The sequence below is a fragment of the Ciconia boyciana genome, chromosome 17 (assembly GCF_034638445.1).
Source record: "Ciconia boyciana chromosome 17, ASM3463844v1, whole genome shotgun sequence".
Lineage (NCBI taxonomy): Eukaryota > Metazoa > Chordata > Aves > Ciconiiformes > Ciconiidae > Ciconia > Ciconia boyciana.
The window spans coordinates 9194217-9212451 of NC_132950.1; the positions used below are offsets into that span (position 1 = coordinate 9194217).

The following is an 18235-nucleotide window of genomic DNA, read 5'->3' on the forward strand; positions in this document are numbered from 1 at the left end:
ATTGGGTTATTCTTACATGAGCTGCATTAGATTGGGGGCAGCGTTATTGCCTCTGAGGTGGGTGAATTGATTGTGTTAATCCAACATGGCTCATACAAAAGAAAATGGAACAAATAAGATTGTAAGAAAAGGATGATTCTTTTGCATAAAGAAAGCCCCAAATTTTGGTGAATAGGCAGGTAGAATTTGTGTTGTATTGAGAAGTCCACGGTAGGGAAACGATGTCTTTAATCTTGCAAGATTTACTTTGTAAAGTCATAGCTATAAAAGGTGACAGCTCTTATTTTCAGTTGACCTTATAGCAGTGATTGGAATGTGTACAGAGATTTGTTTTTAAATGGTGCTGGAAATAATTTTAGGATATGTTTTCCAAGTTTTAAATAATTCACTCTACCTTTCAGGATGGGAGAGAGGCTACAGCACTGCAGACTTGTTTGAAATCCTCAGCTTGTTCAGAATCAATTCATATAGCCTTTGTGCGCAAAAAGAGCTATATATAGATGCATACTGCAGGCAAGCTGTATGTTACGCAGGCTCAGGACCTGCTTTACCCAAAGCAAAAGCCATATTCTTCATCTTTTGAGCATGGTCACTCCTGTGACATATGGCATCTTCAATACAAGTCTCTCAGTAAAATCAGAGTGCAGATTTTAGATAAGCCTCTGAACTGGGAGAGGTGGGGAAGCTAAGCCAAGGAAGGGGGAGTGGGGAAGCACACAGATCTGTGTCACTTGAGCCTGCTTGACGGTTTGGATACTATGGCTCATTCCTACAGTCTAACATGTGATGGAGCCAATTTCAGATGCCTGAATAACCTGACATGGCCTGAAAGTGATATTCCCCCCCTCCCTATTTCTTTAGTACTTGGTAGGAGGAGGTTTGTTTGGTTTTTTTACCTCTCCAGGTTTTCATTTTTTTTCTTCTTTTTACTCCTTAGAGATGCTACAATTTGCAGCATTTCCTGCTGTAAATAGATCCATATAGAAAGCGGAAGGTGAACTATAAAAGGAAAACTGTTTGGTTTAAGCTTATGTTGCTACAACTACTCCCCCAGTTCTTCTCTCTGCAGCATTTAAGTGTAAATCTCTTTGTCATTTGTGGGCACGGTTCTCCTTGTGAATCGATTGTGTATAGTGAATTTCACACTGGTGCAGTCCCCTGTGATGTCAGTACAAGGTGGGAAAGCAAGACATTCCCCCAAATTTCTACCCAGACGTAGCTCAGCAGAGGCATGTTATCCCATCAGTCAATCAAGACAGATATTTGAATGCTTCTTTTAAGCCACAAAGAGCATAAACTCAACTACTGTGTTTAAAATAATTTCTCAAGTATTGTCAAGATAATTTCTGTCCCTGTTGTTTTTTGTGTGCTCGATGTTTCATGATACGGTCTCTTAAAAAAGAGGCATAGAGGAGAGACGGGACTTGAGATTTCCATGTTCCACCCTTGAATGTGAAGTTGGATTTGCCATTGTAAAATGAAGACGATATCTGTGCTTTTTTCCAGCTGGAGGGAGGAGGGATTATAGGCAAAGGAGAAGAGAAACACGGAGTTCAACACTATGAGGTGCTTTTAGATCATAAACTGGAAGGTATAGAGCCATGCTAAATAACATCTAAATAAATAAGTTCTGGTTAATAATACTAAATAGCAGTTTGAATGTGACCTGTTCAATGAAATCAAAGTCTGTGCCTTTTTTTTTTTTAATAATGTACTGTATTTGGAAGACTCTCTCTTACCTGCTCTTCATGAATGTGATTATTGAAGATGGATAGCAGTAGGTTTGGCTGTTGTCTCTTTAGGAAACCTTTTAAAGCAGGATTGGAAGCAGAGTATTTTACAGCCTGTGGAAAAACGTCTAAAGGCTGCCATTGTGTCGTTCAGACAAGAACAACCGAAAGCCCTAATGCATTTTATGTGCCGTTCTGTTCTTCAACACTATAAATAATTCAGATCTGTTGGCTTAACTACTACTGGCAACTGTTATTTATTAAGAATGACTGAAATAACTATGTGGCTCAGTAGAACTGAATGCATTAGGGACTTTAATGTGAAACAGAATAGCTAAAACATTTTTATTATCCTTTAAAGAAAAACCCTAAAACTCTAAACTCACCAATATTCTTTGCAATTCTGCAAAGGACAAGTGACAGTGGGAATTAGGATGTGATCTTTCTGGAGTAAGTAAAACTTTATTCCTTTAAAAGAGCACACACCGTGATCTTAGAGCCCCATTTATCCCTCCAGTGTCTTGCTCTGTGTGCATCAATGTCAGTAATTTTGAAATTGAGGTTCCAATAGAATCTTTAATTTGCCCCACTTGTAGTTTGCCCCACTTGTAGCCCCACTTTGAATCTACTTATATGTTTATCTGTAAAATTATTTTTAAAGGTACCGTATAGTCTTTTCATGATTGCTTTTTATTTGATTATCTTGCATGTCATGCTCAAGAGAAAGTAGGTAAAAGAGCTGCAGTATTTTCTGGTGATCAGTGCAAGTGAATTGCAGTTCTCTTGTTCCATTCCTAGTTTAGGGTTAATTAATAATACCCAGCCCTTCTTGGTACTGTTCATCATTAGAGTTGAAATTGCTTTCCAAAGGTCAATATCATTAGCCCTATTTCGCAGACAAAAAATTAAGTCATTGGAAGGGCTAAGATCAGACTGGGTATTGCTACAGCAGAAACAGAATATGTTGCTATGGAGTGGCAGATATTTGGCTGTACATCATAAGATGTATTACTGTGTAACACCAGAATGCTTTTGCAAGTCAACTGATTATAAATGGTGCATTTGGAATAAATTTTGTATCACAAAAGAGTTGACATCCAGGACTCAGATGACTAATTATCTAATCTTACATCTGGCATAAACACCCAAGCCATTTGTATGATGAACTGCGTTTCACGAGAGTGAGAAGGGAGCGAGAGAACATTCTCTGCTGACTCAGTGGTCATAAATCTTCTGGGGTGTGTTTTGCCTTATATTTGATATTTGTTCAATGGGTTGAAAGAAGTTAAGTGATCAAATGTCATTTGAAAATCCTGGCCTGCAGCTTTTATTTTTTCTCATTTACATGAAGAAAAATATTACAATACAAGCACAATTATTTGGGGACTAGCTCTGTGTGGTGTTACTGAAAGCTGTTCGTTTGAATGGGCACGGTAGATTCATTGTCTTCATGCTTTTTTAAAGAAGTCATTTTACATTTGTTTGCCTTAATGATGATCTGAAGTAGAGATGTAAATGAAGAGAGCGGTATGTGCTGCTGTGCAGGATTTTGTTTCATTTGTTTGAAAGTAAGTCATTAACTATAACAGCACAATACATTTTTCTTTTTGACTAGTAATCAGAAGACTTTGGCATGTTAATCTGATCTGAAATAAAATAGATGCTCTGCATTGGGTGATTGTTATTTAACTTTTATTTCTGGACACATCAAATTTGTATGGTATATCTCTTCAGGTTAAGGGAAGTATCAATGAAAGTTTATTTTTAACACAGAGAAAAAACAGGAGATGAATCAGTGATAAGTAAATGATATGTCTGAACTTTTAGGGGCAAAGTGTGCCTGCTGTAACAAAGTTTTCTGCAACATGAACTTTTCTAGATAGTGTGTCATTAATATTTTGTAGTAAGGAGAGAAATCATCAAAAACTCCAACTAGAACATAAAATACCTGAAATAAAAAGAATATATGCAAGTATCTTCAAAGCAAGTTTGGACACTCTCATTGATTTTAGACAGCATCTCATTCTGGCTTGACAAAATACAGAATTTATAAATTAAATTTTATGTATACTGTGTACGGTTTTATGCTGATGTTGGCACACTTTCAGACATAAAATTAAATTACTTTTTCCAATAAGGCAGTGTAGATTGAAGCATGGATTCCTTTCTTTGCTAATGGAACTAGTAGAAAGATATTGAATTATGCTGACTTTCAAATTGACTGAGAGCCAAAGAGAGAAAAATCAATGACATTTTTAATGTCCTGTAGGGCTTTTAAACAGGCCTCAGTCTAGTAGAGAAACTCACTATGAGATAACTGTTGTTGACATTGGTTTTCCAGTTAAGAAATTTAATTCTTCAGGTAAGCGTGCATCTCGCATAGATGTAGGCTTCGTTACCATTCCAGACACGGAGATGCTAAGTAGGCAGCGACTGGTATTTGGAATGGCAGTCAGAAGACTCTCGTTACAAGGTACACATGTCACTCAAATGCTAAGCATTTCTGTTGGAACAGAATGCACCATGTAAATATGCAAGCTAATCCCTGTAAAACAATAACAACAAAAACCAGAAGGATCAGTATAAATTCCTGAAAGTCACCTGTATGGGTAATTCCAATAACTTATCTTTATTTTGATTAATTAATGATAGGGTAAATACAGATTTTATTTTTTTTTTTTTACTATGTGTTTGCATTTACATAGCTGAATTGTAAAGATCTAAGCTTTGTAAGAAATGTCCATCAAATACGTGGCTTGCTGGTATTTTTTAAATTTTATGATAATATTTTTATAATTTTGTAAAATGCATTTTATAGCAGTAATTAAAATTTTATAAAAGACTATTCAATCCCTCAGAATCTTGCTGCACAGATAGAAAAGGTTCTGATTTAGATAGGGGGAGACTGCTATAGAGATACATCCTCAACATCTCAGTATTGTAACTGAGGTTCATGGATTCTGGTCCATTTCTGTAATGATTTCTCTTTGCATTCCTTCAAAGTCTAGGTTTACCTTTCTTTTAATAACAGATGGATACAATACGGCTGTGAAGGACTCTAGTCCTGGAATATGATTTTTCAACAGCAAACTTTGTATCTTCAATTCTTTGATGTAATGAAGAAAACTATCATACAGTCACTTCTGGGAATTCAATTTCTTGCAGTAATTTGGCTTTCAGCTCCTGGAAGATTCATCTTGGGTTTTTAAGGGTTGTTCATGTTATAGTAGACGACTTCTGTCATTTTAAAAGCAGCCTTTAATGCAGGTAGCATCAGCTCTACAGAGATTGAAATGTAAGTAACCTCAGAACTGCCATATTATGAGAATGAGTTAGAGAAATCATAGAATTAGTTTTCAAAGATAATATACAGACAATCAATTCAGCAGAATAGCTCTGTAGAAGCTGTTTTATGTAGTCTGGATTCTTCACAGTTCTCCCCTTCAGTGTCAATTGCATTTTAGTGACAGTCATTAAATCACAAATGCTTATGAGTGGTTTGTGGTCAGCAACCATTTATTTTTTTAAATACACACTAGCCTTCATGGCATTGTACCTCATCAAAGAGACAAAGGTGACCTTTTTATTTTGTCTTGGTTACGTTTCGTTAGCTTTATGTACTGTCATGTGCACTTACCTCTCCGGCGAAAGGAAGTAGTGACTTGCTACCCAGCAGAAAATGGGTTAGAGGTCTCAGTCTAATTCATGTGTTGAAGATAGTATGTTAAAAGTCAAGGGTTTGCCTTAATGACCTGTATTGTCAGATGAAATTCTAGTAGCATCATTCCAATAATTTGATTTCAAAAGCCTGGTTTGTAAGGGAACAAGGCTTTTGTGCTTGCTCAGTCTGTCTGCCCGTCGGGTTCCTCCCACTGATAAGCTTAACCTTGCAGGCCAGTTTCAATCAAATTCAAAATATGGGCTGAAGTCTGAAAGATAACTAAATACCTGTCAATCTTCTGAAAACTGGCGGCAGGGTGGGTGAGAATGGCCCCTCCAAGGGACGGGTTGGGAGGGCTGAGCCCTGATGGATCCACCTGGCAGTGACAGGGGGCCAGCCCGTGCCCAGTTCCCGGCGTGTGCGGTTTGTCCAGTAAAACAGAAGGTGATGTGGGGGGCTCCAGGGAAGACCGGCCCTGCTGGAGAGGGGAGTCAAGGGGCAGAGCGTCCACATCTGCAGGGCGCCTGGGCTTGCTCTTCCTGCTGCTGGTGGCTTCGCGACTCTTACTTGGCCTTTATTTAGCTTCTAGTGAGAAAGACATTCGCGGTAGTGTGCTAGAAAGCCTGCGTTAGACATGTTCTGAAACACGTTGGTGCAAGAGAGGTTGAGTGTGTGTGTGAACATAGCTGGAGAGGGTCCTGATCTTGGATTTGGCACCCATTGACAAATCTAGTGCCAGCTGCCTCTGGACCTCAGAGGCTGGCAATTTGAGCTGCACTCACCTGCAGTGCTCCGACTGGAGAAACGAGGTAGTGTATCCCTTTGCAGCCAGGTCTCTCAAGTAGTTGGACAAAAGAATATATAAACCGTGCTCTTGCAATCACGCTTTCATGAGCAATTTTTTTCCTTAATTTATGTTTTCAGCATCATGCCAGTATTTTAATTTTGCTCTCTGCCCTGATTTTTTTAATTAGTTTGATGTGCCATCCAGTACAGCACTGTCTTTACTTCCCTTTGTATAATATCCTATCAAAAACCCCTGACAGATGAGTGTAGCACCTGAGCCCTTTTGTGGGATCACTGCCAAGGCACTCTAATTGAGTTCTGTGGTTTTGCAAATGTTTCCCATCTGATCACCAAACGTGATTTCCTAGAGGTTTCCATTCATACCTATTTCACATATCCTTTACTGGAGAGAGCATTTTGTTGACTCTTTACTATCTCATTAAAAAATGAGGAAAGAATTTGAATATTTTTTATCTCAGATTAGATCTTAATTTGTGAAAAAGTCAAAACCAATGTCTTTATGACTTGTAGTGGTTAACAAGCGATAGTTAACAGGTTATTTCTAAAGGCATTTTTTAACTCTTGTTCCTTTGGTGGTTTTTTTCAAGGTGATTATTTTAAAATTTAGAATATAAAGTACTTTTACCTATCTTAGTCATAGCTGTCAAATATGAGCTTCATATAAGGTTTTATTCTATTTTATGAGATAGACTTTCAATGATCGCAACTAAGTTGAGAACTTGTATTACTCACCATCAGCAAAACCTTCAAGCCTAATAAGAACTTACAAAGGGAAATGATTGTTCCTACAAAAGTAATTTTATTCTCATTCACTATATTTATCTGTGGAGTCTTTAGGACATTTCTGAGAGCATAGCCTCCATAAATGCTTTGACAAGTAAGATACAGCTATTATGAAATAAATACAGTGATAAATACTGAAAGTCTGATTGGTATGTTGAAGCATCTTAATCCAGCTGTTAAAGATGTTATCTGTCAGTGCACCTCTGTATTTTTTATTTACTGTCCAGTTAAGATAGACTTAACTGCAGGAAAATATCTATATAAACTTGATCATAGTCTTTAGAATATGGCAGTGAGCACAATACAAAAGGTTAAATATTTGGTAAAAAAGAGGTCCCACCGCAGTGTCTGTATAGAATATGGGCATGGTAAACACATCAGAAAGAGTGTATTTTTGTAATGGTTGTGCATTGTATTTCTGCTGCTTACAACTGTCACCACAAGGACAGAATCATTTTGAATGTGACCAGGCAGCTGTCTCTGTGAAGCCTATAGATAGCAGCTTCCTTGTGTAGCACATTTTCAGCTCCTTCAAACAGATTTATCAAGCATCTTTACTGTCTCAACACTGCCAGCTCAAATGACTTCTCAAGGAGCTTTGGTTATGCAATCTTTTAAAAGGTGCATTGTTTTTTCTGTTTGTTTCTTTTTTTGTGTGTGTGTGCTGGCTTTTTTTAGTAACTCACTGCAGCAGCTGAAATCTAGTGCAGGGTTTCACCATGTGTTAGGAAAAAAACCATACTCCATTTGTCCACCGTGACCAGGCTTTAAATAAGCATCAAAACTTTCACCAGCTGTGCAAAGCAGCAGAACAGCACAGGTCAGAGCAGAGCGGTGAGCTTGCAGGAGAGGGCGATGCTTTGTGAGTAAGGAGAGGAGAACCTGCAGAGACAGGAGCTGGAAATAGCATTTGCTTGGTATAATTAGAATATACATCCGTAATCATTTTGGGGTCTAAGGACTGCTTAACAGAATAGTCCTCTCTGAGTCCTTCTCTGAGTCCTGTCTGACTTACAGGAGTTAGGAGACAAACAGAAGCCCCTCAGCTGGTACCCTATCTGTCTGGATGGCCACTGAAACAGGGGCGGCTGAAGGGAGGGCTGGGTAAACAGCCAAAGGATCTTCCCAAACAATTTCTCTGCTCATTACTGCTGCAGTTCACAGCATGGGAACTTTCAATAATAAAGACTTTAAAGGCTTCTTCAAAGAGCTTCCAGGCTGTATCAGAAGCTCCATCTGGAAGAAGTCTCATGAGACTTTGGAGTGTTTTGTAAATACAGGCTGGGGACAAATGAGGTTTTTCTTAAATTGAATCTTGCACAACTTGCTTTCTAACAAGAACTTGCAACAGGCCACATTAGCACAGGAGTGTTTACCAAACTGCATCCCTAGTGTAATGTCTTTTGGAAAGGGTGCAGTTAGTTTGTCATCCCTACAAAGTCTTTTACTACCACAGTAAATTATAGGCCTTATGGGAATGTGCTGTACTTGGTTCTTTTCAGGTCATGCTCTTGGTCTTGGATTGCTGTGTGAAACTATATACGATGCTTTATACTGTTTGCCTGTGGATTTGTTTTGTGTTTCAGCAGATTGAATAGCATTTCTATTTAAATCATGTTTCATTCTAACCAAAACAATTGCTGTTCTGTGGTGTCAGGGGATTCTTGAGGTAATAGGAACACTATATGTTTTGTGATTTACTGACCATTTTGGCCTTTGAAAGGCACCCGTAAGTTTCGGTCCATTTTTCCTGCTTTGTTTGGGCTAGTGATGCCTCATCAGTTACACCAGACAATGACAGCATTAAGTATTTCCAGCACTGGTGGCACTCGATTGTGTATTTTGGTCAGGGGCAGTAATGTGCCTGTAGCATCATTTTCCCATCAGCAGTGCTAATGCTCCAGGAAGACCAGCATTACCGAGTTTTAAGAACTTGATGTCTTTCTTTTGTGGTTTTCCCCTTTTGAGATGCATCAACTTTTCTAAAAATGTGTTTACGTCGTGCAGTTGTTTATGACCGTGAGTTAGCTGCCTGAATCAGACTAAACCTGCCTGTCTAGAGCTGTTGTTTGCCCATGTATTCCACTTAGCACTTCTGGCAGCGTATGAGAACAGAGAATATGGAGTGAGAAAAAGTATGAAAGCTGCATAAATCTTGTCTAGATTGAAAATATCTCCCACTATCATCTTGATATTTTTCCCTTCAGTTGTGCTCTTATCTAGAAATCTCAGAGTATTTTATGAACACTGAATTAAGCCTTCTACAGTCTTCCTCCTTCTCCTCCTTCCCCCAGGAAATGACATTATCATTCCTTGTTTGTAGATGAGGAATCAAAGGTCTGAGTGGTGAACTGACTTCGTCCAAGGTCAGCTGCTGAATTAGTGGCATGGCTATGAATAGACATAGGCATTCTAGCTCTCAACTCTCTGCTAAACAAGATTGTGCCCTCCCAGTTTCAGTTTGTCATAACTTAATGACTAATAACATTTGAGCTTCTAGAATGTGGCAGAAGAATTTATTTTCAGCAGCCAACAGGTAATCCTTAGTTATGCCAGCAGCAGGATGCAGCGCATCTCCCATGTCCCCATGGATCCTGTGTGCTACTTCTTGTTTTGCGTAAAAAATGTGAGGACAGGTGAGGACTACCAGCGTGGCAAAGTCTGATCATTTGAGTGTGGGTCTTTGCTGTTTTGTGGGATGCTGTAGGTGCTCACCTGAATGTTCACTTCTGTGGTAAAAACAAAGATCCTAGACTTGATACTTCATTCGTCTTGGTGTAACAATAATGAAGTGTCCTGAGAGCGGTTTGACTTCAACATCTAATCTACTTTAAAAGAAGTAAAAAAAACCTCCAGTGCAGTCTGCTGTTCCTTGAAGGGGAGACGTAATTCAACTAAAGTCCTCTCAGGAGCCAAATAAGAGAAGTAAATTTTGAGTTGTGCTAATCAGGAAGAGGAAGTCATCTGTCTGCATCTGGTCGCTTCCCTGCTTACATGGCATAGTCCTGTAACAGCTACATAAGAAGCTTTGTGATGTACAAATGTCAAGGGCAATTAATTCTTTGGCAGGCAGCTGTTATTATTAGGACAAAGAGTGGCCAGACATAGAAGGAAAGCCTTCAGCTGATTTACTTTCTCTACCTTTTCCATCAAAATTGATAAGTCGCTCAAACCCCAATGGTGAACTTTCATGCAATAAGAATTTTAAATTGGCCATCTCTTCTTTTAGTAGGAGACCTTATATTAGATTTAGAGCACAGAGGAATAGCTCAGAGAAAAAGTTTGGAAAGTCTTCACCACTCTAATGCTATCAGGAAGGAGCAGAGTTGTGTGTTAAGCTGGTAACGTAATAATATGTGGGCTGAGTTAAGCCCACTTCAGACTGTTTTTCTCAAACTTAATTGATGGAAACGGCCCACTTTTAGGCTTGATTTATTACCTTAGCAGAGTTATTCCAGGATTGCTGCAATGCAACTGTGGGTGTTCTAAACACACCCACGCTGCCAGAGAATCAGGAAGGATGTACTTAAAATCCTCTAATTTATCTAATAACATCTTTAGCAGCTTTTTGTGTAGGTTTAGTATTGTAATGGAAATGCACTCTTTGGCTCGATAAAGAGGTCCTGTGTGAAACTGCTAGCATTGGCTGTAGGGACATGTAAATAGCATTTGGAGCTGACTGGGGAAATATCTGACCAGCTACCTACACTGTAAATGCACCTTTCGATTTTGTAATCTGTCACTACAGTTAAAATAATATCTAACATTTCAGATATGAATGTTCATGACTCTGGGTCTTCACAGACATGGCCTTCCCACCTTCCAAGCCCAGGCAGAGCAGAGGTTCCTCATGTCGGGGGGTATTTTTTCTCTGCTGTTTAGGTCCTGAGTCTCTATTTTAGCAACTGTTGTTGCCTCAGTTCTTAACCAGGTTCCCTCTTTGCCCATCAGTGGACATTCCTGAGGGGTTTTTTATAAGTGACACAAAACAAGTTTGGTTTTCCTAAAAAGTTGCAGCACTGAGCTGGTGAGGGTAAGCCTTGGACTGGGAAACAAGCTCAGATGCCTGCAGGTGCTAGCACAGCCTGTTATGTTCGTGCCCAAAGCGAGCTCTGTCTGCCTTGTGTTTGTAAATGCTTTCAGCATGGATTCTTCTGCTGCCCATTATTTAGGCTGGACCTTAATCTTTCTCTGCATTTTTTCAGAATGCTGTCCTCACAGCGTTGCTAACTGCTGGCATAATTATTCTATCCACATTCATCGCAATCTCTGGCTTTTGTTGTAACATGGAAATTGCATGTAACGTGAACAGTAACCAGTATCACCACTCTGGAGTATTGGAGCTAATAATAGAAATGAAAAATCTGCTCTTTGTGAGCTAAATAAAGGTGGACAAGACGAGATAGAAAATCAGCTTCTATGCGCACCAGAAGCAAAGGAGGTCCCGGTGTGTTTTCCTTCTGCTGATTACTCTTACCACTGGGCATTGCTGTATGTAAATAGGATCAGAGTTCCTGTGTTGTGCTGGGAAGAGCCGGTCCTAAGACAGCTGATTTCCTCCAGCAGTCGTGCTTCATTAGCGCGCATGTTGCTGAGGCTTGGAGGTGCTGCGTGAGCAGAATACTCGGCTGCTAATTCTAGGAAATACTCTTACTGATGGTGCAGTAACGTGGTACGAGTGGCTTTCTGTGTAACTTCAAGGGTCAGAGCTTGTCTCATGACAACGTATCACTTGCACAAAGCTATTTATTGCTAATCTTATATTTAAATAATTTATAGATATGTTGAATAGTAAGTAATGAGGGTCAGAGGACTGATTTGGTGTACATTTTCTAATTCTGTTACATAATCCTATTGTTTGTAGCAGCATTTGGTATCAAGAATCTGGAAAACTTTATGGTAAAATGGCTTTCCAAAAAAACCCAAGCTTAGCGAATCTGATTTTTTTCTGGAATTCAGATTTCACTGCTGAAGCCACAGCATGTGGGCCAGTTTAGGATGGCAGTTGGCTTTCCTGGGCAGTGAACCAAATGTGAATGCAAGTGACGGTTGCCATGTGCTTCTCAGGCTGCAGAACGAAGTCTGACAAGTCCGGTTTTGTGTGTAGAAGTTTTTCTGCTCTGGATGTGGTTGGACTGATGCTTCTAGGCTAACACCCCCTCTCCAACCGTGCTAAAAGCATGCGAACAGACTTACTGGGCCTAAGCAGACGAAATAGGTTAAGGAAGTATATGTGCTCATTGCCTGTTCCCTGGACTAGCTGACGCAGAATTCTGTTGTTGATGGACAGTTTCTGAGACTGAAATTAGCTCGTATGTCTCTGCACGGTCCTGCAATGGTAGACACGTCTTAAGCAGGACATTGTTACCCCTGATGATAACTATGGAAACAGGAAGCTTCAGGCTGTGTCAGCAAGAGACACCTGGAGAAGTTAAGGCAGACCAATGGGAAAGACAAAGTTTTGAATAAATTAAGAGGTATTAAACTCCTCTTGAATGAGAGAATGTACATTAAAGTGGCCTTGGCTTGCTATAGATTAATTAACCTTGGGAGATATCAGGCTTGATTAAGCTACAGTGAGTTAAAGTCACTTTACTCTCGATAGAGATCATTCACGAGGGAGCTTTTTAACCTTATGCACATCAACTTCATACCTCCTACGGGTTTGCCGTAACTTCCAGTGTCCCTTGGTGAGGTTTTGGACGCTTTGAAAACTGAGGACTTCTCTTTATCTTTTGGAATCCTGACTCTAATTCTTAGGAGCAACTGAACAGAATGGGCTTAAGATAAAAGTGTGTAATGCACAGGTAGAAAATGTGTGCTAAGCAAGGGGTGCATGACAGACTCCACAGGGGGGTTCAAGTCTAAATTTGAAAAGCATTTAAATAGAGGTTATGAAATGGAACAGGGAATATGAGTGAAACAGGGTTACTAAAATCCATATGGTGAGTTTGAGGTCTTGCTGCAGAGTTGTGGTGCTGTCTAGCAAAGAAGAATCGGAAGTTTTTCAAATCTTGGTTCAAATTCCTGTTTGTTTATAGAAAAGTATTGTTATGTATTTTCCTGACTGCAAGTTACCTTGCTAAATCAGATGAAAATACCTTTTTGTGGGTTTCTTTTTGTGTTTTGTTTTTTTTCTTTTCCAGTAATTGCCCTTCATTTTTGGCTGCTGCTTTAGCTAGAGCAACTTCAGATGAAGTCCTTCAGAGTGATCTTTCGGCACACTACTTACCAAAGCATGTGGACAACGCAGATGGGATCATACGTAAGTACATCTGCGCATGACAGTGTACAATTTTACATGGTGTGGCTCTTTCATTTACACTGTATACTGGACACTTTGCAGATAATTCAGAGATTTTTAAAGTCAGCATTTACTTCAGTGATCCATCTAGCCTGACCACTCAAATGGTACTAGATTTTCCTCAGATTAGTTCCTTCTACCAGCTAGCTAAACAAAGTTGGAGTAGATTTCTTGTAAAGGAATATCCCATATTGATGTAAAAAGATTAATGGAGAATTCACCACCTTTCCTGATAGAGCTAGTGGCTAATTTCTTAGTCAAAGCTTTCTCATCTTTGAATCTTGTCTAGTTTCAACTTTTACTATTGAATTCTTTCTCTATTTTTAAATGCCTTTCCCTGGTTGTACTTGAGTCTTTTATCAAATCTTTGCTCCTTAAGACCAGGTGCAAATCACTCCTTTCTTTTAAGTGCACCTTCATAAGACTGCATCTGGTGGTCCTGAATTTCTTTATAAGCACTTTAGACTATGTGCTCCTGCTGCTTGCTGGCAAGTGCCTGTTGTCCTCCTTCATCATTAGAGCAAAGTCAAATATATGTGGGAAGAGAGAATTTAATTCTGAATTATTTCAGTCAGTATAGTTTTTGCTATGGCTTTTAATACTTTTTTTTATTTTGGTTTAGCAAAGGATAGTATAAAGATACTCCATGCTTAAAAGGAAAATTTCCTTTTCTCCATTTACCTGTGTTGGTTAACAAGATTTTTGCAGCATCCAGCTCAAAGCCATGCACCCTAAATCATTTCAGGATTCTGCTGACCTAAATAGCCTTGAAAAACTTTCTGGGGTGCTCATTACAATGAAGAACAATGTTTCTCACATGTATTGAGAGGAATTCTGTCATTTGATCTTGAAAATACAGTCATCAAACCACATGGTCCATTCTTTCCTTTTTGGATTAAAAAAACAAGTAAATGATTCTAGAGATAAGTAGGATATATAAATCTGGCTCTTCAAAAAGGAAGATTCTGCTGTATTTCTCAGAGGCCTTTGGAAACCTGAGAAACAGAAGAACATGCTATGGTTCCCTTCTTGTAGGTATTGCTGCCTCCTCCTGCTGAGCAGGTAAATGGAATAGATTTGTCATTGTTCTGGCTGAGCAGCCTTCATTAATTTCAAATTGAGATCTCTGAGACTTGCATAAATATTTGACAGTTTCCAAGGAAATGTTGACTAAGCCTCCACACAGAATATCTGAAGAGTTCAACAAAAAAAGAAAAAGAAAAAAAACCACAAACCCCTCACACCTACAGAAATTGCCATTTGAACATATCTAAATCTGTAATATACAGATGCAAACACAGATTGATCTATGTATTGGCTATAGCAGGCACTAAAAATATGAGACTCCAGATGCAGTATGTTGAGGTGAATTGTCAATAATGAAGGTACTTGAAAATAAAATATACCTTTACAGATGCAATGTAAAGCGTTAAAATATGAAGATAAAGGGGGAGAGGAAGAGAGAGAACATCTTCTGGACCGTAGTAAAGCAATGGTTTCATATGAATACTGCAATTGCAAATAATATACCATAAATGATAATTTTCAAAACAGAGTATTAGTTCAAGTGATGCAAGGTTTGGCTAACAAAAACGGAACAAAACTAGGGGGATTCATGCAGGACTGAAGGAGGTTTCATTGCAAAAGGTCAGCAACTCCATTCTAGCAGACTTTCTCATAGGAGTCCTTTGAGAAACCTGGGCTAGTTATTTAGAAGAGAGCTGCGACTGATGAATGCCCTAACTGGTACCATATAGGGAGACTTTCATGCTTTGAAAGAAAACAAAGGGAACTGTAGCAGGTGATGAAAATGGGATTTCTACATCTTGAAGTTTTGTGCTCAAGTTCACTGTTTATCCTAATGATGTTTGGACTGCTGCAGAATGCAAAACCAAGCTGAATTTAGCCGGCTGGTTTTGATACCCAATTCTGTGTCAGTTTTTCTTATGAACCCAGAAGGATTTTTACTCTGTGTAATACAAGGAGACATTTACCTGATTTGCCTCAAGTTTGAATTTGCTAGAAGAAAAAAATTATTCCAGATTTCCTTAGTGACATATTTTAGTCTGAGTAGTGCAACATGACAAATCATATTGCATGCTTAGGACTGGTAAAAGCAGTTATTGGTGTGCTGGGGGAAAGGAAATTAGAAGCTTCATGAAAGAAGAATGCTAATCTTAAAAGAACAAAAACTGTTTTGAGCCCACGAATGTAGGAATGCAAGAATACGGGCCTGATATATTCAGGGTGACCATGTGTCTTTGGATATCAAGAATAGAATCTGAGAGTCATAGGCCATGACTGATTCTTCTCATCCAGTTAAACTGGAGAGGAGCGAGAGAGCTTCCATGAGAACTGAAAGACGTTTGATTTCCTTTTCGAAAGGTCAGGTTAAGAACATTTAGTTTTCTTTTTCGTGGAGGAAGATAGTCACATGGGGGTTCAGCATTGTTAACGAACCACCAAAGGAGGCTGGATAGTAGGGCCGCGTTACATGGTGGAGGTATCTAAAATACCTAGCAGACTTCACAAAGCAAATTGCAAAGTCCCACTACCCAGTCTTTCCAGGTACTAGAAGATGGGATTACTGTAACCAAGACACAAAGAGGTCATTGACCAGTCAGAAACTGGAGTTCTTAGATTAAGGAAAACCTTGGTCATTGGCTTGATGACATGTCTACAAACCTGCGTACTGATCCCTATTGTCACACTGTCCACGTTTTCAAGAAAGGTCTTAAAATTTAGGTACTAAAAAGCAGAATCTGATTACTGGTATTCTTTCTGCCCTGATTTTGTCCTAAAAGAAGTCAGTCGTCTTTGGGAACAATAATGCCTGAGCTGGATTTCCTACTAGCTGTGGTACAATCAAGTGCTACTTCCAACGCTGGGGATTTTGGAGCAGCAGGAGGGAAATTAAATTCTCCATGACACAACCACAATGACAGCTGAGTCAGCTCTGGCTCAGTGCTGCAACATTAACAATTGATGAGTAATTTACAGCTGTGAGGGGGTGGTTTGACTGTTGTGGGCCTTTCTCCTGTTTTAACCTCAAGAGCAATTATTGATGATGCTGACACTACGCAGACTCCCTGCTGGGGAAAGGTGTTTAGTGTCTCAGCACAGCCAATGGGTTTACTCCATTCCTCCTTCAGAGTGACGCTCTGAAGTGTAACAGCCACGTGACATTGAAATGTACACCATTTCCCTTCATATGTGCCCACTGGAAAAAAATGGAAGAGCAAGTTTGCGGGGTTCACTTCTGGAAAATATGATTTGGACATGTCAGGCCATACGTGTTCCCTCTTTAAATATATTGCCCAGCAAAGAGATTTCTGGTGGCACCAGTGAGAGCAGTGTTAAGTGTTGTGGGGGAAGTGGTATGCATTGCTATGGCAATGGTGGGATGACCCAACCATTTGATTTCCACCACTTGTTTTTAAAGCTGTGTGATCAAGAAGCTAGGGCTCCTTCTTTTGATTATGTTTATAGCTTATTTCCAGCTTAATGGCTGCTCTTGCAGATCAAGCTTGAACCAACTCATAGTCAGCAGAGCTGGGAATATATCTTGCTCCTAAGGATCTTGGCCCCCTGATCGCTATAGCCCACATCTTGTGTAGACCTAGCACAAAAATGCTGCTTTTAGGTTCTTCACAGAATTTCTGTGAACTGAGAGATGCTGTAACCCTCCCGTCTGCTCCCTGTATTTGGGCCGTTCCTCCTTCAGGAATGATTGACGCTCATGGATTGCTGCTGTTTAGCTTTGAAGATCTCTGGCTTTGGTGAATGATTATGAACAAGGGGGTTTTGATGTGTTCAGCTCTGTTTTACTTCATGTTTTCCTCCCCTGAACTTCAGAACGATTGTCAACTGCTCGAGTTTTCACATTTTAAAATTACTATTTCTCAGGAGTGACAGTTCAGCATTTTCTTAAATTTAAGACCTGTATGATTTTCTCATTTGCTCATGCAGATTTCTTTGACACACCATCTAGTCAGGAATCTGGAAATAAAGTTATGAAACTAAGAAGGTACCTGAATGCCTGCACTACTGAATGTGTACACCGCCAAAACATCTTAAAGTACCGCTATTAATTTCTGTAGGTTATTTGCCACTGTATTGCCTCAGTTCTGCAGTGAGGTGTTGTTTGGAATAGATCGTTTGGTCTAAAACCAATATGTCATTGTAATGGACTGTGGTTTTCGTATGTGATGCTATATGCCATGATGAAGTCCCTATCAGAGCCACCGTGGCACAGCTGCACCACCCTGTGCAGAGCGACACAGGGGATCAAACGCTGAGGGAAACGTACTTGCTTTTCATTTTTTCTGATGCTGCAAATGAGTTCCCCAAAGGCACAGGGGGATGTTTAAGTTAAAAAGACAAACAAACAATGAGCTGCTTACTGATGAATGCTGATTATGGTGAGTTTGGCTTCCTCTTTTTATGCATCAGAGCCCAGAATTTCCCTGCTGACATCCATTTCAACTGCTTGGCTAAAATGGTTTTGTTTCATCTTTGTAATGTATGCAAGGAAAAAATTCTCACTTAGTAACACTCTTAGCCTTTCATTTGTGGTTTTTGCCTTCCCCAGAGATTGAGACAGTGAAGCTAGCCCGCTTAGTTTTTAGCAAACTGCATGAGATCTGCAGCAACTGGGTGAAAGACTTTCCACTCCAGCCAAAGCCCCACCGCTATTACGAGACATCCATCCATGCCATCAAGAATATGCGCAGGAAGATGGAAGACAAGCACGTCTGCATCCCAGACTTCAACATGCTCTTCAACCTTGAGGTAAGAAGAGATCATGTGGAAGACAAATGCATATGCTAAATACAGTTTCCATTCCTGGGGAAACTAGGCAGTCTTCTACTGTGAAAATGAAAGCCATACCTGTGATGGACCTCAGGAGGATTGACAGTCAAGAGATGTGGTCTTAAGTTAGTTCAGTTG

General features: G+C 39.6%; 1 protein-coding gene across 2 annotated transcripts in view; it reads left to right on the forward strand.

The window, feature by feature from the left end:
• The window catches only part of PPM1E (protein phosphatase, Mg2+/Mn2+ dependent 1E), a 78114-nt gene that overhangs the window by 51344 nt on the left and 8535 nt on the right, over nucleotides 1-18235 (forward strand). For both annotated transcript variants that reach the window (XM_072882495.1, XM_072882496.1), the window contains exons 2-3: nucleotides 13128-13246; nucleotides 17877-18076. In XM_072882495.1, the coding sequence (XP_072738596.1) occupies nucleotides 13128-13246; nucleotides 17877-18076 (319 nt within the window). The remainder of the gene's footprint in view (nucleotides 1-13127; nucleotides 13247-17876; nucleotides 18077-18235) is intronic.